The sequence below is a fragment of the Chlamydotis macqueenii genome, chromosome 5, assembly GCF_036417535.1.
Source record: "Chlamydotis macqueenii isolate bChlMac1 chromosome 5, bChlMac1.mat, whole genome shotgun sequence".
Lineage (NCBI taxonomy): Eukaryota > Metazoa > Chordata > Aves > Otidiformes > Otididae > Chlamydotis > Chlamydotis macqueenii.
In genome coordinates, this window is record NC_141560.1 from 43,555,734 (window position 1) to 43,582,693 (window position 26,960).

At 42.0% G+C, this 26,960-nt stretch overlaps 1 protein-coding gene across 7 annotated transcripts in view; it reads right to left on the bottom strand.

Moving 5' to 3' along the window:
* Positions 1–26,960, bottom strand: part of AMBRA1 (autophagy and beclin 1 regulator 1) — a 140,049-nt gene that overhangs the window by 14,180 nt on the left and 98,909 nt on the right. For all 7 annotated transcript variants that reach the window (XM_086748497.1, XM_086748498.1, XM_086748503.1 and 4 more), the window contains one exon: positions 14,892–15,031. In XM_086748497.1, coding sequence (XP_086604623.1) covers positions 14,892–15,031 — 140 coding nt within the window. The remainder of the gene's footprint in view (positions 1–14,891; positions 15,032–26,960) is intronic.

The window sequence follows — 26,960 nt, forward strand, 5'->3', positions numbered from 1 at the left end:
ACAAAAAGCTTAGCTCCTGCACATGCGCACGCACACACACACACACGTGTCTTTTGAGTCTGATTCATCTCACTTCTACAAAAGCACGACGGTACCAGGCTGACATGCAGTACACCAAGTTAAAAACTCCCGGCCTTGCTCCTACTCATTCTGCAGAACTCACTTCTGTTCACTCAGGTTGCTGGACAGTAAAGTTCGTTCTAACTCCGTGCTGTCAATTTGTACCTTTCCCTGGACAGTGAAATCAATAGCTATTCCATTTAACACATGACTTTGCACATTGGTTTTAAATACTGCCATTTATCACCTGAGTTTCACTGCCAGGGTCCTATTAGCTACTAATTTACTGCCAGAGATTCGAGGACTTTACTCTCCTTTCCCAGAAGAAGAACCTGTAGCAGCTGGTTCCACTGCTCCCGTTGCTGACTCGGGGAACACTGATGAACTGGCTTAAGCCAAGGTCACTAGACTTGGCCACGATGGGAGTTCAACATCCTCAGCACCACTTTAACCTGGCTATTTAAACTGGACTGTGTGTGTCTGCCCGCATGGCCAGAAAAATGGCTCAGAAGAAACAGCTAGCACTCCCTACCGCAGTAGCAAGCATCCTCACAGCTACTCTTCAGCAGATTCATCCCTCACCAGGGCCAGCTAACCAACTTACCCTCTCCCAACTCCACCTCTTGGAAAAGACTTGGAGCAATAAAACCCTCAGCATGATCTTTGTTCTCTTTTGCATGCATCTGCATCTCTCTGACCTGCATCTCATCTGCCTCTCCACAGCCCTAAGACCAGTATCCAGCTGGCTCCCAGTTAGGTCTTCCAGCCTTTGGATGACTGTTTGAGGGTAAAGAAGAGATGTTTCAGATTGCATCAAGGCACACTGGAGAAAACAAATGTCTGAACTTAACAAAGGGAACTGGTTGGGCACTATCTTTTATGCGAAGAGCCTAACTTCCCTTCTTAATAACCAAAGATTTCATCAAAGAAATGCTGCTATTGTACGAGTTAAGTGCCAGTTTTAAGACCATGCCTGAATTAAAAACTTGATCACGTAATCACACCTTAAACCAACTTCAGTACAAAACAAGATGTGTGTGACAACCACAATTACCTTGGTTTAAATCAGATTTTCAATTAAGCTTAAAGATTTGCACTGGTTTAAGCACACTTATTTAAAACAGTACAACCTCCCTTTTCAGAAAGCCTAAAGATTTTTTAACGCCCATTGCAAAATATTGCTTGAATTTTGTAAATTAGCAAGCCTTTCCCAGCACGTTTCCCAGGAGATTTGCAAATCAAGGCCTGACTTTTCATTTCACAGAAGCAGAGCTTACACTGGAGAAATGAATATTTTTCAGGTAATGTAAGCATTTAACTTTTGCTCCATCAAACTCTAGAAATGGAAATGCTGGAAGCACTTCACATTTTCCAAGGCATAAGGTAGAAGCTCTGTGTAGCATGGAGCATGTTGCCACTTGGATGTGGATGCAGCAAGGAGGACATTTGTTGCCCAGGGCTTCAGGGTGAAAAATTGCAATTCTCCACACTGCGTCAGTCATGGACAGTGAAGTCCACTCAGTCAAATTCTTATTTTCTTCCTTTTTATGGCTGTCACTAAGCTCTCTAAGCCCTCCCTGGAAATTTCCATTAGCTTTGTTAAACGCAGAGCTGCTCACAGCCTAGCTTTCCCAGCAGGGATCTGTTCCGAGATGGACTTTTCCTTCACGCCTGTGTCCAGCTCACATTATTAACAAGCTTGGAGAGGATGAAGGGCACAGACTTGCATGCTTTGCTGAAAGTCAAATAAGGATTCAGAGCGGAGCCTGTTAAGTACCCCGAGAGCCAACAACTTAAGCAGCACAGCCTCTCCCTCTGCATGGAGCTATTCCTTACACAACTCAGGTACATCCCCCTGAAAAAAAACAGGAGCAAGCTCTAAGAACTAATGACAAAATTATTCATACGTGACAAGAAAGTTGAAATATGATTTACTGCATTGGCTTAACCAGTGTTTGGAAAGTAATCTGACAAAGCACAGGTCAGCACAAAATGACTTAGGCATCTGGGTAAGCCCCCAGTTAACATATCCAAAATTGGGAGTTGAAGAGGAGGAGGGATTAGGACAAAAGTTCCCCAACTCTGCCTAACAATGGAGCTCTGTAGCAAGACAATAAGACAAAAAAAATAATTTACAAGTAGGGTATGCATGTCCAGGAAGGCATCAATAACACTGACTGTCTTTTCACTTAAACCATCCCAAATACTGAAGAAGGTAGCAGCAATAGGCAAATGCACTGACCTCCTCCTTCAAATCCTGGAACATGGAAAGGCCCAACAGTAGCACACTTGTCTGCTACAGCACTGAATTAAATTTTGATTAAGACATCGTTGCCTGCAATCCCGTCTAAAAATATCAGCACAACCCCACTACTAACATGAAGATCGTGACAAGCCCAACATGGAGAAGACTAGCTGCAAAGTGATGCCACGCAGCACACAGCTAGGTGAATATCCGATTTCCCTACTGCCAACGTTCACTTTATCCACAGAAGAAATTACTCTTTAAAGCTGATTTCTCAAATATACTGTCCATTCAAGATCACTAAGAGCAAGCATACAAAACCAGATTAGTTTACAAAGGACCCGAATCCCCCAAGATGTGCTCTCCTCCCTTTGTGTAAACTTGTCATTCTTAAACCACTCAAACTGTACCAAGAAAATACAGAGCGAGCTATAGAGAGCCAGGTGACACTACACTAAGGAACTGGAATCCATTGTCCTTGTTTGGGAAGGAAGAAGCAGCACATGTATCTCACGCAATGCAATGCTCAGCCAGATTCCAGATGCATCCTTGTCAGCAGCTCATTATCTCTTCTGCCAGCGTGTGATGATCAGCACGGCAAGCCCATCCCTGGCTCCCATGATTAGCTAGGCAATGGTATTGTCAGTACAAGGCAAAGTTTGGCACTCCCAGCAGCTGCCTGGATAGGAAAACAATCATTTCTAACACTCTACTTCATAAATATTTAGCGCTCTGTGCAGGTGATGAACCACCTGCAGAGACAAATCCAAGTGAAAACTGGCTGCAGTGCAAACTGTGTGGAACCAGCAAATGGGATTCTTGAAGTAGCTCTGCTGGGCAGTAATTCCGTTGGACCAAGGAAGAGGTGGCAGCTTCACTGGGACCGGACTATTTCAGAGCATACCCTGGGAGTACAGCCCATGTATGACTAGCCAGGGGAAGAGCATGACACCAAGTATAAGAATGGCTAACATGCTAAGTCGTACAGAACACAAGATCTGCAGTTTACGATTTAACAACCACACAGACATTTAAGCGATATATGAAATGATCCTATTCATCATGTTCAGAGGAACAATGGAAAGGTCATCCCTTCTCCACAACTAGCAGCAGGTGCATTTTTACTCTCTCTACTGATACAGTCTGCTAATTTTCCAGAATCCTGCAAGTTTTGCCTGCCTGGAAACCAGCAACCATGTAGAAACACATCCTGACACTCGAATTGCCAAAGGTGCTGCAGAAGCAGGACAGCAAGCAGCTTGGTGCAGCTGATAGCTGTGTGCCTGCTTCAGGGAGGCTGCCAGCTCAGCTCAGAACACTATGCAAGATGACTGGCTCCGTTTATTCGATTGTGCAGTCCTGCCAGCTAGGTTAACTAGTGGGATTTTTGAAGAGGCTCTATTCAAACTCACACCATTTAAATGAGGTTAGCCTTATAAATCTGGAGGTGATAATCGCTAATAACACTGTTATGTCTCAACAGTGCGAACATGCACAAGTTTGTTCTGCCCACCAGTAGGCAACTAAAGCTGGACACAGTCCAGGCACTTGCAGCCAGTGGATAAGACTTAGATAGAAGGCACACCTCTAACAGTCATCTTCCCTGGGCAAAAATGTGACTTCGCAGCTAAGGAAGAGAGTCATTTGCCAGCTAAGCTGTTAGATATCTCCGAGACACACAGAGAGAGAGAGGAGAGATAACACAGTAGGAAGAACACAAAACATGATGGTTTCTTCTGAACCACAGGGTCACTACAGCTAAAACTCAAGTGACTTCCAGGAGCCAACATTTGTGACCTGCCTGCCTAGCAGTTTGCATCTAGCAGATGAGCAGACTCATGACATGAAGGACACACCAACAGAGAGCTTAAGAGGAATTTGTCTTACGTTCTAAGGGAGAAAGCCTTAAATTAAGAATCAGTCTTCCAACACATTCAACGAGTGACAAATGGAAATTAAGCACCAAGACAATGACAGAGCAGGAGAGAGTTTTGTATGAAACTTTGGATGTTCGATTATCTTGGGACTCAAGAATTAGTACTGAGGTTGAGAGTGCTGCCCTTAAGAGACACGAAGCCACACAGCAAAACCCATGTTGAGAATAAGGACAAGAAAAGTCCCTCAGAGACAGCCTTCACGTTCACGCCAATTCTACCAAAATGCCACAACAGTTTTTAAAATCAGCTTTTCCATACCACACTCAGTGTGACATAGGAAGTTGTAATTCGTGCCTGAGAGAACAAGAGGAACCCTTTTAGTCCTGAACTGACTCCAGTAATACTCACGTTGTAACTAGACATCAGGTACTTTCGACATATAGAAAGAATATATTCCCATTTGGAGGGGGCATACTGAGGCCATCATTAAATGCAAAATATCAGTAAGCAGATGGACAAAACACTCAAGCACGGTGGGTCCCTACAACACTGAGAAGATTTTTGCATACAAATTACTGTTCTACACACTATTTTTAGCACTATTTTAAAAAATGCATGTTTATGTGAATAAGAACGTACCATCCATGTGAAATAGCCTGGAATAAACAAGGTAGAAATAAATCAAATAAGAATTTCCTGAATTTTGACTGATCTGCTTCTCACCCAAAATCTTGCCAGTATTCAATTATATCCTTTACTTAACGTGGCTCCAATCACACCAGGTAGCATGTAAGGATCATCTGGAAGGCTAAGTACAGATTCCAGAAAGCAGAGCTTTAAGTTCCTTAAATAAGAACAATTTAGCTTGGTATCACCTTAAACCAAGCTCTAAAGATGGATAACTTGCTTAAAGTCCTCTAAAAACCTAAAGGCTTGTTAATTGCTTAAAGTGATTACAGCTTTGAACCCTCAGAATATCTTAAGCTGTTTATGATCTATCAGCTCTTCCAGTGGCTTAGACAATTTAGGATGTTAGCAGTCTTTGGGGGAGTGCAAATTGCTTAAGTCTTCTAAGGCCTTAAACATCTTAAACTGCTACAAGTCTTGAGAGCCAAAGTCACTCTTTAGTCTTTGAACTTTCACTAGTGTTTTAGCAGAAGCTAGTATTTACATTGATTCAAAGGCGACTTCAGTAGGCTTGTTTTGTAGATCTTCTGCCAACAAACAAAACCAGGAAAATGTATTTAGAATAGCAGAAATTAACTTCAAAATAAACTTCTGAAATTAGCAAGCATAGCAAGCCCTTTTTTTTTTTTTTTTTTTAATAGAACATTGTGATGTGCACACACAAAGTTGCCAAGCTCCAGAACCAAGATCTTGGCTTGGTCTAATTTCAATGAGAACCACAGGGCAAGCTTTGAAATTAACCAACTAAAAAGTATTCTGTTAGCACACAGGGGAAACCTGCTCAAAGAAAAGAAAGGAAAAAAAAAAGATCTACAAAAAAACCCAAATTCACAATTACTGCAATTACTCACAGTTTTTAGACATTTGGTTGAGACCATTTACAGAACCAGATAGCTTGAGGATTTAAAAAATGGAAAGAAGGTGAAGGAAAAGTTTGTTTTATTTGCTAGCTGGATTCACTACAGTCCTGCTAGAAAACATAGGCATAAGGGACAACAAAGAAAAGTTCACAAATAAACTGGATCAAAGACTGCAAAATGAAAGATTATCTTATTGGAAAGCCAAGGGAGTAAACAACTGAACAAGGAAGGTCTAGTATAGACCTGCGGCGAAAAGAAAGATTATAATAAAGCAGGATGGACTGGTGCTGCCAAAGAGGGGAAAGACATTCTAAAAATAAACAGCAAGAAAATGGCACTGGAATGAAAAAAAAAAAAACAAAACACGTCTACTCATCAGTGAGGATAAGGACAAAAATCAATAACTACTCAAAGTGGCTAAGATACTGAATTTTCTCTCTGAAGTCTCCACTTAAAATATACCCAAGGGTACTTATGCAATTAGGGAGTAAGAAAAGAAGCCAGACATAGCAGCTAGTTGCACTCAAGAAATTTTTTTTTAAAAAAGAAATAATTAAGAAGTTAACTTTTTTGAGCCATTCACATCTGATTTTTAGTGTTACAAAAAAGTGAGGAAGTGACAAAAGGCCAAAAAAGCCAACTTAGCAGCAGTCTTCAAAAAGAAAGCCATACTTAAATTGACAATTACTCTCTCCTAAGTGTAACTTTTATCCTTAAAGACAGTAATATAACAAAGAGAAAAAAGGAAGATACATGAAAACAATGAAAGAGTGAGCCACAGGCAATAGGCAGTACGTCAAATAATTGCTTGCATGAAATTAAACTGCTTTTGTAGATAGAATAAGAAAAATGTAAAGGAAGAAAAGGTGGCAGGTGTGATCTGAATAGACATAAGTGAAGCATTTGGTAACTGTTCTTAGAGCATGCAGTCATGCTTTTAAGAAAGATTGCTACCAAATATGAGAACCAGTAAGGATCTGCAGAAGCCCAGTGAAATAGTACCCAAACCGGTAAGCAGCAGGCTAAGTTTCTTTTTAACACTAAGCTCTTCACCAAGTTTCCTTTCTCATGGTAGAAAATAAGTGTCCCTAACTAGTCAGTGCTTCAGCATATCTTGAAGAACTGGTGAGGGAAATGAACTTGCTAATAACTGAAGACTTAAAACAGCTCTCAAAATTTATCTCTAGGATTCATAGACATATTAAATAGAATTTTATGAGGGCATCTTCCACCTATTGCCATCATTCATCCTGGATATCAAATTCACATATAGAAACAGAAATAGAAATGGAATAAAAAAACCAATATCAGAATGGAGATACTGTTTCAAGCCTCCATATTACCACTCTGCTTCTCTTGCATCTGCAATGACTGAGCCTCTCGGCACTCAGGATACCTAAGGCTTCCTGCACAATCTGGAAATAATTAATTTCAGGTTTTTTTTTTTTTTTTAATGGATGAATAACAAAATCCAAATATAAATTACAGGATGTATCTTTAGTGCAAAATTGGCCATCTTCCCCCTTTTTCAGTCCTTTTATCAATCAAAATAATCTTTCACCATAATTTAGAAAATTCAATTGTGGTTAACAGGCAGCAAAAGTCCAGGACATGCATTCACTTACTTGGCCATGGTCAAAGCCCACTGTACAGATGCTGCCTTTCAAGAGGCTATTTGCAGGGAGGACTCAGACATAATCAGTATCTCTAGCTGCTCCAGTTAACAGTTGTGAGAACATTCCCTGTGCAGGGTTGCTAACATCCCTTAGTTGGAAGAGGGCTCCTCCGTCTGTCTCTTTGTTTACTCCATCCTCAAGAAGCTACTCTTGAAAGGCAAACCAGGCAGCAGGGCTTATGCTGCTGAGGGGCATCATTGGTAGAGGCTGAAGAGCCTGACGAATGGATCCAGTCAGCAGAGACACGGTGTGCCAGGCAGCTGGATAGATTACTGTCTCTTTACCAACACTGATAACTAGATGCAGACACACTGACCCCACCACTAGACGAGAGGATATGAAGTTCTCAGAGGAAAAAAAAAAACTGGATTGGCATGGATAGACAATTGCAATGATCCTCTGCAAAGCATAGGAATTTATTCTGGGAAAATTCTCTTCCTCAAAATTTCACATTAGAGGCAGATCTCACCACAAGGAATTAAAATATGCATACTGCGTAGCACTGAATCAGTTTGAGACTCTCCACATCTACTTCCCAGTGACAGAATTCCAAGGGATGCTGCCTCTGAATCATATGCATTTTCAGGGGGTATTTTAATTCCATTACCAGAGGCTCTGTCTGCTGAAGAAATCCTTCCTCTGTTGTGGAAGTCTGCATTACACAGCTAGCCCTAGACAAGGTGCTTTGAGTGCTTGGTTTTGAAACACTTTTCTTAGAACATTGAGGTTTTTTGGATTAGTACTTTCAAAGGCATGTGAGCACTGAGCCTTTCCAGAACCTGCCTCTGAGCATTGCGGGTGGGGAGGAAAGCACTCAAGATGAAGTGACAAATAACTGATATTTGGACCCCCTGCCTTTCTCCCATGGCAGTAGTCCACAAGAGCAGCCAGCAAAGGATAAAAAGCAACATGCAGTCTGCCCCTCCTCACTTTCGTCTCAGCTGTTCGTGTTCTACAAGGCAATTAATGTTTGAGAAGCCCCACCAGGGGTGTTTCTGAATGGGAAAGCTCTCATTACAATGTGACATGATAGGAAAGGTTATGAGCACTAAAAGCCAAATTCCTTTAATTCAGTAGAGGTATTTCTACTGTCCAAGACACTGTGGATTTCATTCCACACTACAAAACCCAAAGATTCAGGGAGTGAATCAAACCTTGACTGATGCAGCGCCAAGAAAGATGTACAAAACTTGAGTGAGCATTAGCACTGGTCAGCTACAAAGGATGTCAGGCAGCATGTGGTGAGGGAGAAGCAGCCTTGGGGAAGCTAAAAAGGCATTTATAGCCACACAGAAGCCAGTGTGCAGCAGGATACCGGAGAGATGAGGGGAATTCACACAGCTCTGTACCACCCTCTGTGACAGAACTCCAGGCCACAGTGAGTAGGACGTAGTAGCTCACTTCATTTACTAAGTGGAATGCGCTACCTCATGTAGTGGTTAAAGGGATTCCTGTTTTCATGTGGCATGGCTCTCCCAACGAACATTAGTGTCATGAATTCAGTATCTTGATTTAGCTCAATGGTGCCCACCCTTTAAAAAGTGGCAGCCTCAGAGCCTTTCAATACCACACTCCTGGACTGAACATACTCATCTTACATCCGAAAAGCACAGACTACCATGCGGTAATGTGCAAGCAGACAGCAGACTTCTGATCTAATATGTATGCAAGTCTATCAGTTGGCAACCGTCTATACACTGAACCATGACAAGAGTGAACTAACTACAGGACCTTCAAAAAAGGAACAGGCTGCCACAACCTCAAACAGACTGCAACCTGTTTCCAGTTCACATCTGAGGGCCAAAACTCTCGTATCAGTAGGACTCCTCTGTGAACCACAGACCTGAGTACCCTTGCTGCAGCCTGCAATTGGTTAAAAAACAAGACAAGCATGAAGGACTCCCCAAAGACATTTACACTGCCTATGATCTACTGAATTCCATTCATTACTCTATGCATCTTTAAAACTTGCAGATGTCTTTCTTTGTATTAGCTTCCTGCACTTTGTGCTCTGTCCACAGCGGTCACTTCCATGAACCTTCTTCCAGTGACTTTTTCTCTTACATGGTGGCTAATGATTTTTTTTTCAAACAAAAATGAAAGATCAGACTCATGAAAAGTAAATTGCTTGTCCGGCTGGTCACTTGCAGAGGAAGTTGTTTCCAAAAGCTGGGTTCCTTTGGGACAGGAAACTCTGGATTCTTTCACATACATCTTTCCTCAAAAGGACTTCAGCAGGAAAAGTAGACAAAGTTTTAAACAGGTCATAGAGATCTGTTCTAAGATGGATAGTTTACTTGCAAGCAAGTGAAACCAACAGCTAAATAAGCAAAAGAAAAGAACATATGAAGGACAGGCAGGCACTGCTGAACACCAGCTCCACCATCTTTGCTATTTATCATCCTTTCTCAGAATAGTATGTATTCCAGGTTTCCAATACAAATCTGTATCTAATACTGCATGTTCAAACTAGCAGATTAGTAAACAATGTAAGCTGGTTGGCCTTTGAGCATTTGGGAAAGGAAGAACTTTCCTGACATTACATTAAAAGTTTCTTCCAATTTAATAACATAAAAATGCTTTTTAATAGCACAATTTAGTGAGCTGGGTGTCACCCCGAAATCTAAGGAAACGGGTACACAATATCCTTTTTTTCCTTTACTCACCAGAATGCAACCCTGCTAGCAGTTACATCTTTGGCTAATAAAAACATTTATTCTATCCTCATAGCTACTCTACTGGCTCACGAATTCCAGTCGCTTACAGGCTTCTTTCAGGTCCATCAGGTGCATTTCCAAGTGCGGATGAACACTGCTGTCACCACCTCACCTCCCTGCAGCACAACAGCTCTGAGAGCCAACTTGTCAACACCTGTTTAGACATGGATCTTGGGTTTAAAATACTGAAAACTGCCTCACGGGTCAGCAGTCCAGTCCCACCTCCAGTCACAAGTATTCCAGTCATACACTTGTCTCTGCAAGCCAGCCAAGGCGCATCTCCAAACAGCTAAGCCTTTTACATCCACCCAACCAATATACAGCCTACTGCAGAAATCTGCTGGTTAGTCACCTTTCTCTAGTTCACAGCCACAAGCCAGTCATAGTCAATTTATGCCTCTTTGTCCTCTAATAAAAAGTATAGAAATCTAAATAGTTCTCCTTTCCTGGAGATTCATGGAAGGCTATATAACCCCCTCCTTACCCCTCCTTTTTAGCCCGCTAAAGACCACTAGCTGCAGGTTTTCTTAGATAAAAATGCTCCACCAGCAGCTCTTAACTACTGTACCTGTTCAAAGGCAGTGCTGCATATGGATATGCAGATTTTAAGCTGCTCCAGCTTATGTATCTAGTTTCTTCTACAGTGATAACAACATTTTGCTATCTCTGCTGTTAAGCATCTTGTGTCTCATCCTAGCACTGAATTTATTGTTTTTACAGCCTCATGTATTGATGGCTTAATCACTTACGATCAGCTAAAACCTCAGGTCTTTCTTCTCCTCTGTCATTTTAACTACTGAGCTCAGTGTTATTAGTCACTAAGTGCAGTTTGTACTATTAAGTCCTCATTTCTATAACTCCAGTCACTTTCAAAGTAATCCAATTCTTGTGCAACACTCTGATCTTCCTCTGCAATGACAAGGCTAATGTCACATCCTCTGCAAATTTATTCACAACACCCTTACAACGCATTAGTGTAAACAGTGTTAATAACTAGCGCCAGAACAGGTTCTTAAGGAAGTCCATCAATGACCTCTTTTGTGACAGAGTCGGCTCTCAATCATGCTGCATTCTTTTCTTGAGCCAGGTCTTCACCTGCCCGTTACCAGATCTTGTTCTAATCCTAATTCTTTACAAATTAACTAGACTTATTGTAGTTCCAACATGGGAACTGTCTTACTAAAACACAGAGGTATTAGATCTGAAGCAAGTCCTCAGTTGACCCTTTAATGAAAAATAAATACATAAGTTTCTCAAGGACAAGCACCCAACCTGTTGTACTTCACCTTAGTCAAATCACAATGCTTTCTATCCTGCTTTCCAGGGTTTTAATTTTCCTTTACCTCAAGATATACCTCTTAAATCTCTGTACCAAGTTCACTTTATAGATTGCCAACATAACCTGACCTTCCCCATTTCCATCTGCAAGAAAAACCGCCACCAGTACTACTCCAACTTAGCAGTATAGTAACTTAGCAGTATAGCCCAAAACATTTGATTTTAATTACTTTTAATTTCTTTAGAATTCTGGAAGGAGTACTTGCACAGCCTCTCATTATGAGCCCACGGAGCTTCAAGTTATGCCTTTTTTTTTTGGGCCAGCTTGTAATTCCAGTCTACTCATCTCATTTTCCCTAAGCACACGCTTTTCAAATCCTGTATTTGAGGCACAGCTGCTATTTCAACCTGTTTATGTGATCCCTGTAGTACTTTGTTTCAAATGCCTCCATTGTACATGGGAATAAAGACCCAGGGAATTATAACCATCTCCATTGCTTGCTACTGACCACAGTTTTCTTTACCAAATTAGAACAGTGGGGGTGTTTTCAGCAGTACAGTGTTTTCTTGCTCCCTGCTGTTTGCTACGCTATCCCCTATACAGTACTCTATCAATTGCCAGATTCTTTATTTAATATTTCTCTTCTTCTGTATTACTGTGTATGGGAACTACATAAGTATTTTTCACTTTTCTCCCTCACTTTTTAAGTTAAAGTCAACAGATATGCCAACTTCAAACCAAGTCTATTAAGCTAAGAACTACAGAGATGACATGTCAGGATTTTTTCTTTCTCTGAGGATCTTCTAAGTAGGTCTGGGGCAGACATCACGGCCATAAGCCACTTCTGCTGCAATAGAGCCTCAGTCATTCATGTGTTCTGATGTCAGAGCCTCAACACAAATTATTCAGCTCAGTGAATATCTACTCCTTCCAGCAGAGGTTTCTAAGACACTCTGTCTGTTATTGGTCTATAAAATGGTGCAGTTGAGAACAGAACGTATCAGGTGTGCTGCTCCAAAAAGAACCCACCAGACCATGTGAAGTCTGCAATAATCACCAGAAGCATCAGTCACTCCAATCCACCAGCAGGAAACCTGTTGAAGCATTCCTGTAAAATCACCAATAAATCTCCCACCTTTACAGCCACCTTGTTTCATGTTTGTATGCAGAAAGTTTATTTTTAGTGGAATTGTGTATGATTGTTGCTGGGACAGAAGTAAGGAGATAGTATAGTGCTCTAGCAACAGGACGAGCTAAGGTTTCACAGAGATGCTGCAGAGGACTGATAGTGCTTCCACAACATACCATCCTGTTGGGTCTTTAATTAGTGAGGTGCCAAGATGAGACACTTAGCTTGGGGCTACTGCAAGCACCAGAATGGATACCTAACATAGGGTGCAGCAAGCCAGGATAGTCAGACCAAGCTCAACTCTGCAGCATTCAAGCAAAGCATCCACCCTCAGGGAGACTTCATTTCCCTGGATTCTTGTCCAAGTTCATCTCATGAGCCATAATGAGTAGACTAGATCTTATCACTTCTCTATACTGAAAATAACTTAGAATAACTCTCGAGTTCGAGAAGAAGAGAGCCATTATCCCTGAATAATTCTTCTGCTTAGAAAGTACAGCAACTATTCTTGAAGAAAGCCACTTATCCTGGAAGAGAGTGATTATAGCTTATTCCATAATAATATCTTGTAGAACTTCATGTATAAATAAGGCCTTGATGAAAGATTATGTTCAAGAGAACAAGAGGGCTGTTTGAAGAACGCTGGCATTCCGTACTACTGAAATTGCTCCAATCTGAATTCTGACCACAGATTTCACCAGAAGGCTGTACTGACTTAGTCACTATTACAATTGTACATATTTATTCTGATTTAAGATAATGGTTCTACACTGACCATATGACTCCCCTCAAGCACCACATGTCTGATCTCATGCACAACAGATGGAGTCCACATGCATGTGGTAAGATCACCAGCAGTGCTGCAAGTTTCTAGCTGCCAGCTTTTAAGCTACAAGGAACTTCAACATGTGAAGCATAACCCAAAAGAATACCAAGGTAGTTTAATACCAGGAAATAACAGAAGCGGAGAAATCCCTGAAGTGTTCCTGCAGCGTAAAAGAAACACTGGTCCAAAAGAAGCACTTGCACAGCACAATGGAGAAAAGGGTCTCAACAAAGTATGGTGCAGAGGCTCCCCAAGAACACTGAAAGCAATACTTGTTCCACTGCTTAGACACTCAGTCATTAGCTGTGTCACACAACATCTAAATTAGCTTCTGTTTAATTGCAAGTTTATAAAGGGACAGTTGCACTCTTCATGGTACTGTACATACAAAAGAGAGCTAAAGTCTACACGTCATACCACTGGGCTTTCAACTGAGCACCAGAACAATTCACTGGCTTGCTCATAATCATGACAAAAAAATCTTTGCAGTTCATAGAATCTCACGTTTGAATACTTGTCCCAGTTTTGGCTGAGATGGAGCTCTCGGTAGCTGATATGTTTTGGATTTTGTATTTGAGGAATGTTGACAAACACACTGATGTTATGAGTCGCTCCTAAAGAGACAAAGGACACTGTTTAGCTTCCCAAGTTTTGCTAATGTGCAGTTGGCAGGAAGCTGGGAGGGATATAGCCAGAATAGTTGACCCAAACTGGCCAAAGGAAGTATCCATGCCATAAACGTCACGCTCAGTAAGTGGGGGTTGGTCAGGGGGCACTATCTCTCTCTCTCACTTCTTTGCTTGCTGCTCGTTTTCATTTCCGTGATCACTGCTCGAGATGGGCTGCACCAGTCACTGGGACGTCAGGTGGTGACAAATCGTGCATTGTTCATTTAGTGTATTTTAGTATCCCTTTATTCTGTTATTATTGTCATTTTCCTTTGCTATTCTAGTAAACTGTCTTCATCTCAGCCCAGAGGTTTTCCTTTCTTCCCAATTCTTTCCTCCATCCTGCTGGGGAAGGGGAGGGAGAGTGAGCAACTGTGTGGTGACTAGGGGCAAACCACAACAATACTGTAACAAGTATCTGGTAACTCCAGGTCAGCAGCTTTCAACTTGGTTGGTGGACTCCAACCCTCCAAGGGGTACAGGAAAGCTGAGGAAAGCAAGCCTATCATTGACAGCTCAAATTTGCTGTTCTCACTGGAAACTTTTAGAAGTCCAGAAAGACTGAAAGACACTGCACTAGACAAAGTGATACAAACGATCCAGAAAGCCTAGAAAAATACGGGAAATAAAATGAGCTAATGAGATGCACTTCAAACTGCCCCAGAAGTTTATAGTCAACAAAAAAAAAAAACCACTGGTTGCAAGAGGCTTGGGTAAACACTGTGGCAGTCCAAAAGAAGTGTTAGGAGTTGGGTTTTCTGGGTCCCTCAAGCACAATGGCCAGGCAGTGAAAAGTCATCTTATCCCCACTGCCCTATGAACAGAATGGCCAAAGCAGTGATATCTCCATGTAAAGCAAGCACTTACTCTGGTCGGCAGATCACCAGGTCCCCTTTGTTGGTGCCATACGCCAATCCCAGGCCTGGCTCAGGCAGCCAGCGAGCAGAATTTATGCTGACATGTCTTCTCTGGTCGGCAGGCATTGGGTACAGAACGTTGAAAACTCTCTGAAACAATAACAGGAGATTACTTGACAGGACAATAAAAGGCAAGAGAGCCAAGGAGGCTCAAACAAATGTTCAATCTCCCTGCAGCAGTGCAGCTGGCCGAGGAGACATGTCACTTTACAGGATATTGCAAGAAACCACTAATCCAGCAGCGAGAGTAAGCAGCTGCTAGAAATGCACATACATGTACCCCTAAGTGTTTAATAGACTTACTGACACACAGCTGTGGAGCAGAAAAAAATCTGCCTCCAGGAGAATCCGCATGTCACTCAGTGGGCTGCACAGTCCTTCTATTCAAACTAATTAAACAAAGTGAATGGGACAAGTGGTGTTGTCATTAGAAAGCAGGACAACTGGGACTCTTCTAGCCTTCACCTCTCATCTTAACTCACTGGGTGGAACAGGAAACTGGCAAGTACATGGGCTTTCAGCATCAAAAGTTTGTTGTTTTTATTAAGCAAAGCAAACTTTATGCAAAAATAACAAACAATTATCTCCTTGTTTAAACATTTAAACAGCCTCCTGAAAAACGTTTCAGAGTTTGATCAACCCCCACACCAACACTGCACAAAGGAAAAAATAAAAATCCAGAGATTATGAGAATAAGACAAGTAACAAATCTGTCAGTTCAGATCCCCTTCCAACACCATCTATTTTACCTGCAGTAAGGTAAGAAGCTGAAGAGCTTCTAAGACTGCAGGTAGTTAGCAGGGCTGCAAGCCAGTGCTTCCCAAATGCAGCATTAATGCAGGTGAATGAAAACTCTGTGCACACAAAGGACCAATAGCAAGCTCTGCTTTCTGGTTTGCACTAGGCTTGGTTTCTGAAGCGTATTAGCTTGAAAAGCAAGAGCAATGAAGTGGAACAGATTATACCTACACAGATACTCTCCTCCTACTCCAAGAAGCTAATGTCTTTTGTACAGCACAATGCTTTCCCGCACCCTGCCATCCAGCCACCAGAAGTGGGTATACTGACAATACTCCATCTAGCCAGAAAATATGACACACGTATATCATAAAAACAAAGGCATGGGAAGTGGCGAAAGAATAAATGAGTTGATTTGGCTACGAGGAACAAAGAGGGACAAGCTTCTTCAGTGTACTGGGCCATCAGAGCATGTTCTGTCACAGCTTCAGAAAGGTAGGACTGAAGACTGTGTTTACGAGTCCAAATCCTTTAACAGAATTTCTGCAGAAATTTACCTAGGATTTAAAACTGTAATCACTGCAGGTAACACAGACTTCGAATCTAGATTTCCAGTGGGATAACTCCCAGGTGAAAGATACGTTTTCATTAGATTTTCTTGAGGGCAACCATTCATCCATCACAAAACCTTTCTTCCAGACTCCCCAAAAAAGGGGATGGTACTGGACCAGGAAGTAGGAAAGAGAATTAGGATGCACTGGAACAGGATAAACGTAGATGGGAATGCAAATCAACCACTACTGCACTGCTGAGGTGGCCCAAAATAATAATTAGAATTCATTAGGGTGGGACTCATCAGTTAGCATAACAAACCGGTGTTGGTTTTCTCTGTAGCTCTACTGCCCACCCCACATCTTGTCTGTCTGACAATTTAACTTGAGAAGTCTGAGGCAGAGACCACTTCAGTGTACGCCCTCCAATAGCTAGTATCCAGAACCTTCATCTTGGCCCATCATAACGCAAACAAAGTTGGAGTAAAACCATATAGCTACGTTACTTCCCATCATCAGTAACACATTTAACCTCTCTTCTAAGGAGGCCACATTAGAAGACATAATGTCCTTAAGGATTTCTCTTATGAGAGAAGCTGATCACTCCTCACCCTGGCTATCACAAAGCAGTTAGTGTATTCAGAGAAGCTCAGTGTTTGGATGGAAGGAACAGGCCCTTCGGGGTTTACCTAGCTCTTATTCATCTCTGTCCCTTTCCCTCCCTGCCTTACTTGCAAGGGGGGCAGGGCAGGGGGAGAAAAAGAAGAGGAGGGGGGGAATCAAACTTACAATGGTAACACCTGTTACCATGGAGATTATGGTGCACTCTGAGATGGGAAGACTTGATTTAGAGCAGGAAGGAGGGGGGGAAAAGGAGGGGTCCACCAGAGCCGGGAGCATAAATTTATAAAATAAGCATTTCAAATCTCTCAAGAACCGCAAGTGTTTTCCATCATATCCTTCTTCAGCAAGTCAGAAACAAACAGTTTCTCTTCTCCTGACAATGGCTTTGCAGCTACAGAAGCTGCATTCCTGGGCTAGCCGCAAGCTCTCCTCCACTGGCAGGTCAGTTCCACAGCCGCTGTCCCAGCCTCTGCAACCAGCCACGCCAAGTGGGGAGCCTTGCTAGCTAGAGCTGAGCATCCAGGTGCTTTGCAGTAAATAGCACCTCATGGAAAGTGCTGCCAAGGACATGAGTCTGGTTCTGACAAGCTGCAAAAACTCTGGCTGAGGGCAGAATCTCAAAGACAAGATGGCTTAAAGTAAGAATAGTTGCTTCATCACTCCACTCCATTCACTTCTAAACAGCTTGTCACGCTGAAGAGCTCCCCCCTCCCCTGCTGCTTCCCACTCCCACACTAATGGGACAACTCCATGCAGTGTTAAGGGTGATGACATCCGTGCGTGTGGTAATTAGTACATAAAAAGAGAAAGCAGCTGTACTGGCATAATCACCACTCGCAGCAGTAACCAGGACCCAGCTAATCAATCTGATGCAGTCATACAGACTGGCTGTTGCAATTGCATCCATTAGCAAGACCCCCTAATCTACCCACAGAGTCGGGAAAAAAAAATTTCAAGTTCCTTCAACACCGGGAGGTCCCTCTCTTCAAAGAAGGTCAGAAGCCTGCCAGGAAGCATTATTCTCCGTAGATCACAGCTAATTCATTTATTTTTTTTTTTCCCTTCTTCTTCTTCTTCTTGTTTCCACTGCTAAATCTCATTAAAAGTTACTGAGATATTTCAACCAAAGCAGCCAGCCTGAAAAGATACCACACAGTGACCACACCGTTTTCCAGTAGGATTGTCCATGCTTTGTAGTTCTGAACTTCTATGAATAATATTCAAGTTGTTACAGGAATTCTATGCTAACAGCTTCTATATCAAAAGATTGCTGCCAACCCTCCAACACTCTTAAAACTAGCAGTACAAATGCATTAAGTTGATAATTCGCCAGTTCCCTTTCATTAGGTCCGGTCCACAGCCTTGCTGCAGGTCAGGTGTAACAGCTATCATGGTCAATGATTCAGGAACCAGTTTAGAACCACTGTTGTAAAAGTCCACCGATCTTTAAGATGCCCACCACACTCTACCACAGCCTCCAGAGAGTTTATTTTTAATAGGATGGAATTTTCATTTAGGACAGATATTATATTGCAGCCTACTTTAACAGCCCATAATCACTGTCAGTGGTCACAGAAAGCTTCCAGGCTCTTCCCCATAACAAATGTTAAACTTGCTCTTAGCATCACTACACTACTAATTCAGTAATACACAGCCACACCATTAGATGTGGCAATTCAGCACTTTATGAAGTTGGCAGTTGCATTTGTTTCCAGATGCTGCTCTGAAACAGAGTTTTGAATGGTATGCTTCTTCAACTACAAACGGTGTAAAGTCTGAGGGGCAGGAGCTTCAGGAAAGCTTCAGGGAAACTTCCCTAGGGAAGCTTAAGTCCAAACACACAAAGTATAGCAAACTATTCTCTTCTTGACAATAGTATAAACATGTAAATGTCATTTTAGTAGGCAAAAAAAGGTCCTACCCCTTCCCTTTAGTGCCACACAACCCAGTCCAGATGACACAGTTGCTTGACCTGTGCTTCTGTTTGTAGAAAACCTTGTCTGATGTGATCTTCCCACACATCACAGGCAATTCCAGAAGCATTCTGTCATTTCAGGGACTCCAACTCTCCTCTGAGTTCAGGGAATGTCAGCAAGATAAAGAGTCTTCCTCTAGAAATACCAAAACTGTCTGTGTAGCTGAGCTTCCACACAAAAGGCGACTCTCATACAAAGGGAAAGCCACACTCACTCAAGAAACAGGTGGTTGCTTCCATTCTACATCCCTCTAACCATGAGGTGTGGGGAAAGATTTGACTGAGTAATATATATCTGCACTCCTCTGTTTTCAAAGACCACACTAGAAGCAACTACTTATCTCTTTGGTGTGCTTTTTCCATCCTCCCTGAACCAGAGTGGGCACACACATCATCTACTGAACTCCCTAAAGCTCCTTTCATCACTTCACAGCCACTTCTTCAATGTTGAATTCAGCAGGGGAGAAGACGGTTTAGAGAAAGTACGGTTGTAAGGCACGAGGAAAAGAAAAAAAAAAAAAAAAAAAAGAAAAAAGACCTTCAAAGTGTTCAGCAAACAAGCTGTATAACGGAGTGCAAAGACCACCTCAAGTCCACCACTGCTGCTCCCCCTCCAACCTGTCAGTGCTGGCACATCTATACTGCAGCACCTGTCACAGCCACCACTTAGGTATTAAACTAAATATTTACTTACGGCAGAGAGCCAGGAGAGGCTGCATGACAATCAACAGCCTCAAGGAATCTTTTCCAATGATCTCTTCACCGCCGTCAAGCTGCTGCACTTATGTGGGAAGAAGGGGGCTCAGGGCACAACACGTAAGCACAGAGCTAGACAGTTAATTTGTACCTGCCCTGGAGGGGTAAGAAAACTTTTTGCTAAAAGCCTCTGCTCTGCAAAGCCCTAGTTATTGACCTAGTGCTTCCCTCTTCCCTTCCCATTCTGTGTCAGGGAAGCTGCTGCTATTTAATAACACTCTTCAAATTCCATTTTCCCCCTCCGTTTCTGGGGTGTGCAAACATTAAAAAACTGGACAGGGCTATCGCCAGGATCCTGTCAGTCATCAGAGTAGCAGTAGGCTGTCCCAAGCCTGTGCTACTCCTGCCAGTTGGCAACAGTACTGCACTGCTTGCCTGATGCGTGCCTGACCACATCAGAGGCACCATGTCACCTGCGCAGCCGCCTCTTTGCTCAAGGCCTTCCCACCTCTAAGGAGAGCAATGGAAGGCAGAGGAGTGCTCAATACTACTTGTTTGGCAGGGTGGGACCTTTCTTCTCCTCTCTGGGCACTCAAAACAGAAGAGATATGTTTTGAAGCTAGAGGAGAAGAGAATGTTGGCACAAGCGGGTAGGGAAACTCAGCAGGAACTCTTTGCTTTTTATCTGTTTTAATTCAATAAAGACATTGCTGCTCTCTACTAGATGCATTGCCTTTCAAGATACCAATAAAATTCAAGCTATTACCTTTGCTTAGCCCAAGCAGTAAACTGGGCTTTTAGATCAGCCTTGATAAAGACTGCATGGGGAGGGGATGCAGCTGCTTTCTTGTTTACGTTGGGAAGTCTTGTTATCCGTGAAGCTCCATCCTGACAGGTAAAGGGAGAGGAAAGGCTGGAGCAGACCAGGTGGGTTTATCAGGCACCAGCCTAAAATTTAATTATTAATTTTCAACTGAATCGATGCTGTCACCAGAGGCTGACTGACCGTAAAAACACACCAGGAAGAGAAAAATCTAACATGCTAAATCCAACAGAAACCTCTTACTGGGAGGACTGGTAAAATCCACAGCTTCATGGCCACTCTGACCTGGGTTGTAGAGAAAAGTGCTTCAGAAGGAGTGTTGATCTCTGCTGGATATGTATAGCTGTATTGGCAGCCAATATTTTTATCTTGTGTTGGCTTAGATCTAAAGTTTATGGTAAACAAAGTGTTCTTCATATCGATACAGGTTATAACACCAAAGTAACTGTGGAGGCTGCACAGCTTCGCCAGTGTAACTGCAGCTGTATCGGAGCTTCTGGTCAGTGCAGGCACCTCATTTTGTGATGCCCTAACAAACTAAGCTACACGAACTATGTAATACGGATGTAGCCCTAAAATCACAGCCGATCCACAATATTAAGTTCAATGAAAGCACACCTCAAAATAAAGCCTATGTACAGTATGAAACTACTCAAAGAATATTCAGAAATGCAGAAAACTACAAAGTGTAGTTGTATTTATTTGCAGGGGAGCAGACGAGGTGCAGTGACAGGATGAAGGCACAAGCAGAGCAAAAACAACAGCAGTTCAACTAGGGCTGCACACATTTTGCACTTCCCCATCTGCCCTTTCATCTTCTGTTCCATAATCTGACCTGGAACAAGAACTTGAAGTTTCAGAAGTTTCACTTCACCATTTTTGATTGCAAGTACCTTACTGAGACTGAACAGCCCCTGAATATTTCCCCCCCCCCCTACTCATCCTAATAGGGCATTGCCACTGAAAGATCTCACCTTGGTGCTTTTTTTTAATGTCACTGTTAACTAGTTCACCTCTGACACCAAGATATCAGTTAAGTTGCTATGAAGCACCTACCACTCTACTGAAAGCACTGTGTGTCCTTTGCTTAGCTGCCAGGAAGCCACCTGCATCATTGACTTCTACAGTGCTGCCAATTATTTTAAACAAGTCTGTGGCTTTGTAAGGTCCAGAAGGATAATAAGACATCCTAACCTGATCTCCTTAATAAATAACACTATCCTGTTTTTGCTTAGATTACATTCTGTACTCTGCCTTCCATTTATGAATTTCACAAAAGCTGCTGAAATTCAGGTTTATGCCTTACACTGCCACAAATCCCAGAGCCCTCTGCAGCAAAATTGAAGTCTAGCTTGTCTAAAGCAGGGGGCTTTGAATGCAAAGCAAAACAAACACTCTTTGGAATAACTGACCAATGGCTCAATACATGTATTCATCAGAAAATATACATCAGTATTTTGAAACAAGGCAAGTCTTCCCTTTGTTTGGAAGAAGTATTCTTTCAGTTGCTATACGCAGATGTAAAGAAAAAGGCACGCATTTCCCATGATCAGACAGAGGGGAAAGAAAAAAAAAATAATTAAAAAAAAAAAAATAGCTTTTTTCTCCCAGTCTCCCCTTAATAGGCAAGTTGGTCTATGCTGCTCTCAAGCCCTCCCCCACAGCCAATTCCTGCCAACAACATACACGCCTTTCCATTAGATCTTCTCTGTTAAAACTGAAGCAGCAAAAATAATGCACTTATCTTTTTGGATTTGTCGGTCTTATCCTCAAATGGATCTTATGATCCAATGCTCAGTACAAATAAAATTTCTTTCAACTCCATTTATCTTCCTCAAATGCAATAGGATCATATATGAAAGTCTTCTTTAGTCTTTACCAAAACAACAAATCCCTTTCTGCCTTTCTGTGCACCTGTTGTCAGTGCAGAAAATTCTAGCTTTGCTGTCTCAGCCACAGTGAATTAAATGAGAACTAACCCTTAATTTTCAGCAACAATGGAAACCTTAACTGAGGACACCTGATCCAATTCCTAAACCAGGTCAGCACCAGAAGTTTCTGTTGGATGGACTGAGAAACTTTCTGCAAGGTAAAACATTACTGGTTCTTCCTGACCATACTTGATCACAATTCATTGCTGATCCTTCAAATCAGAAGTCTCATTACAGCACACCTAACCCTTACTTTCTCTAGGCTAGCTCTTGGCATTACCAGCTGGCACTTCATCTCACAAGCCTGCCACGCAACAACTACATGAGAAAGAGCTTTAAAATAACTAGTGGAAAACTTCAAAACATTAACAAGAACTAGGTCTTATGAAGAAACGGATCATCTCAGGTAACAAAGCTCTCACTCAGGAAAACAACACATTTGGAGTGAAGCGGCTCATTAATTTACTACCCGCCTCCCAAAGGCTGCAAAACCAGGGCAATATGTCCAAAGAGCCCTTCAGGGGACTGGTCTAAGCCCAGGCCTGAAAACTAGGGCTGAGTAAGCAAGAAATAGCTAAACAAAACAATTGTCCTTTCAATTGTGCATGTGTGTGGTTGGAACAGATGAAAGGAGAGAAATGGGAATGCCAAAGGGGGTGTTAGCGTGACAGATGATAGATACATATATACTCAGTGCAGATGCACAAGTGAACTGAAGTGTGCAAACAGAACTATGCCCCCAGCTATTGCTATCTCTTGCAAAAATCATGGACAGCTCTCAATGCTGGAACAATCTAACAAAAATATGGTCACTTCTATGGCAAAAGGAATGACAAGCTGCTTCTTTTTTTGCCTTTAACTCTGCCTGCAAACCAAAAGCAGTACCTGTGAATTTCCCATTAAATGTCACGCTGAGACTGCAACAGCAAAATCTACAATATGTTAAAGATCTAATGACAAGAGCAAAGGATTCGCACACAGCTGCCATTCCATCCCGCTCTCCGTCTGCTGAGCCTGAATAGAACGGCACACAAGATCAAGTGTCAACAGTATGTTGATGACAGAGCTACATGCACCCTCATCTAGGTGAAAAGAGGCTGTCATCCAGCTGCCTACACGTCTGGAGGAAATAAATACTGGAGGAAAGAGTTGGCTTAAATTTAATATAAAAAAGATGGTAGGAAGAAGTACCAAAAAAGAAGTCTTCGTGAAATTGCAAACCTCTTCTCAGCCCAGGTTAGTGCAGAACTGGTAATAATTCGCCCTCGCTCCCTTCCCCTTACCTGACTTGGGCAAGATGACTGCACATAAATAACCTCAGACATGGAACCATCTTTGCCATAATTTTTTCTATCTAGTTAAAACTATGTACCCAACTACACCAAAGCTAACAGTGGCTGCTGTGGGGCAAATGGGTTCAAGGCCTTACCTGAACTGTAAAGAGCTCAGCACTCCTAACACTGGACCCCATATTAAACAAAAGGTCTTGGCTCTCAGCTTCACATCCCATGAAACAAAAACATCCTGAATAGTTGTCATTCGCCTTTTCTCCACACCAGTTTGCTAAAATTGACACTGCTCTCATATTTAACCATTGCACGAGATATTAACATGGTATTTTATGAAGGGATCCTAATGAGTTTTAAGTGTATACAGTTTCTTGTAAATTCTGTCTCGGCAGCCTTCATGCAGACATGGGTGAATCAGTCAAGACAGCAGTTTAACTAACTCTTACAACATACCACTCCTGCACCTATACTCAGATGTGCACATCTATGCAAATCTTCATGACACCTGCAACACCCACATGGTGTTGCACTTTCCAATGATGCTGAATACAGCTCTTTCTTACAGCACCCCACACAAGCAGTGCTTACCAACATGGGTTTTGGATATGCACTGTTTTTTCTAAAGATACCTGCCAGAATCTGCCAACACACAAAGCATATAAAGCTATTTAGCCTCAACCACACCATTGTGCTCCACTTTTTATTAAAAGGATGGATTTCCCATATCAGTGAGAAAAGGGTTCTGTCTCCATTGCCTCTTCCTAGTATCAACAAGTACACGCAGTTTGTGACTCTGCTTGGACTTTTGGTAGAGTTTGAGAAACTTCTACCTGGTTTAACTTCTGCCAACAGTGAAAAATTTATTTGGGCAGTAACTGTGTTATTTGCAGTTCTACTCAGTGTGGTCAGATGCTCCCCCTGTCGACCTGAAGATGTCAAAATGTCTCTCAAAAGGAGACACAAGGGACCACATCAACAAGCATGCTTTTTCAATACCACAGCAAGAGGTTGGTACTCTCTTTCTTGCAAGCTACTCTTGCTTTCAGAAGCTGGTTAGGTCACACGAACTCTTCCACCGGAGGTAACGTGTTACAGTAAGTCATCTCCACATATTCTCTTAATCAATTTTCTTTTCACAATATCAAGGGTTCTGACAAAACTAACTTGCACCCCAGTGAAACAAATGTGCACAACCACTTGCTTTAAGGCTTAAAGCCCCTTTGTTTATGGCTGCAGGAGCATTCACAACTCATCCAGTGAGTCAATGAGGTCTGGCAGTGACCACTGCAGATCATATTGCATATGTTCTACTGACACTTGCATGGAGCTCAGAAGACAACAGCACTCAAAATTGTGCATCTTCTCTCATATTCTGTGCATTGTCCTCCTTAAGAGTTAATATGCTGGAAAAAAGCCTGGCTCTTTGCTAAAACTTTGTGTGCCTTTCTGCTTCAGGCCCTTCTTCCTGCAGTATTTGGAATTCTCCATCTGTTTACAACGGAAGTGTATACATACTCCGTTCCATCCATGCTACTGACTGACTACTTCAGTGGGATGCTTCCCAAATGCCAGTAGTCTTGTCAAAAGCTATTTTCAGAACTCCACAGCCTGAATTTCCTTCCAGATTCAAAGCATAATGCAGTATTTGAGATGTGGCTTAGTTAAGTTACCTTATCTCCAACAAATTGCACAAATTTGCTCTTTTGCTTCATGTCAATTAGACTTTTCTATCACCTAACTCACTTTTTGTATCCTCAGCTTAAAAGCCTCTTTCTGAGTTTTATTTTAATTTGGATTATAGAAATCATGTTTTTCTGATATTTAGAATTAGCTTCCTCTGTGTAAAATGAAAAACATTAAACATTGCAAGGGCATCAGAATTTGTCAATGCCAGAAATAAAACTACCTCCAGGGCTTTTTTTCTCTCTAATATCCACTGCTAACAGATCCAGGGCAACGTATGATCCCTTACTCTTCCATGTTTCTAAGGAACTACAGCTCCAATCAAGTTTCTAATTTCATGTTCTTCTAAGTTCTTTAACCTCCGTATACCCAAAGCAGCTTGAAAACAGATGCTCTGTATTTGGAGACCTGCTCCACTTATACTTTCAGAATAGGCTGAAAAACCTATTCTTACGCCATATTTGGAGTCCTTTCTCCAAATGTTCCATCTCTGAAACTCAAGTATTTCCAGACAATTCCCAATACCACTGCTACCAGTACCACTCCAAGCTAAAGATCTGCTAAAAGCAATTCCTTCTCCGCACTCTCCATCTCCGAATAAACTCCAAAGATACATAAGACAGCTTTGTTAACCAAACCACAAATACAAACAACAAAAAGTGAAGCTTATGCATACCACTCTTGTTAAAAGTCAACATGATTAGAGAGCTTTTTAAGCCTCAGTCTGGAAAACAAACTTATTCTTAGCAAAGCCAGGTTTCCATCTGAAATGCAAAGCTGATCAACCTTAAGGCAGTGAAGAGAAAGAGCTCGCAAGTCTACCATATTTGATGACAATTCACTACTTTTACTCCATTTCTGAGTACAATTCATAACTGTCAAATTATGTCAGCCCTACCCTGTAGAACTCTACTCAATCTCTCTGCTTGTAGAGCTAGATGTGCACAGACAATGCACACTTGTATGATCGAGATGCTCCTTAGTAAAACCCGAAAATGTAGTTCGCAGAAAGAACATTTATCCCCAACTCTGAAAGTTACACCAGCAGCCAGTGGATTTTTAGGTGCAACTAAATGTATTAGAATTTCACTTAACAAGACTAATTAATTGCATTTTCAAAACCTCTGTTTCAACAGCAAGATGGAGGAATGTCTCGGAGGAATAGAAACCTGCATTCTACTGACTGCTAGTCAGGGATGTGGAGGAAGGGTCTTTTCTACTTTAATTGGAAGCAGAAATAATCACTGCATTTCACTCCTCAGCAGGTTGTCACGCTTCTGCAGTGACTTGCAGGCCACAATGCCAAGCCCTACTCTCCTGGTTCATCGATTGCAAATCAAAAGGCATCAGGGAAGGAAGGAACAATCATGAGACAACTCTAAGTTTTCATAGAATCTGATGGGGCATTTCTCTTTAATTTCTCTCTTGGGAGTTTTGGAAGTAATGTAAAATTAAAATATCCACAAAGCTTTCCTTCAAAACATGGCTATGACTTATTTTTAATTAAGAAGTTGAGTAACAATTGCTTTGTATTACAAGCTGTTGGCAGAGGATGCTTTCTGATTCTTTTTAACTGGCACATTAGAGATGGAAAAATACAGTTCCATCAGGTTTCCTAAACCTTTTTCTACTGCATGCTGGCCAAGTTGCAAACAGGTTTTTTACTCAACTGAATATGAATACAGCAGCCACTGTTAAGACCGTGTGCT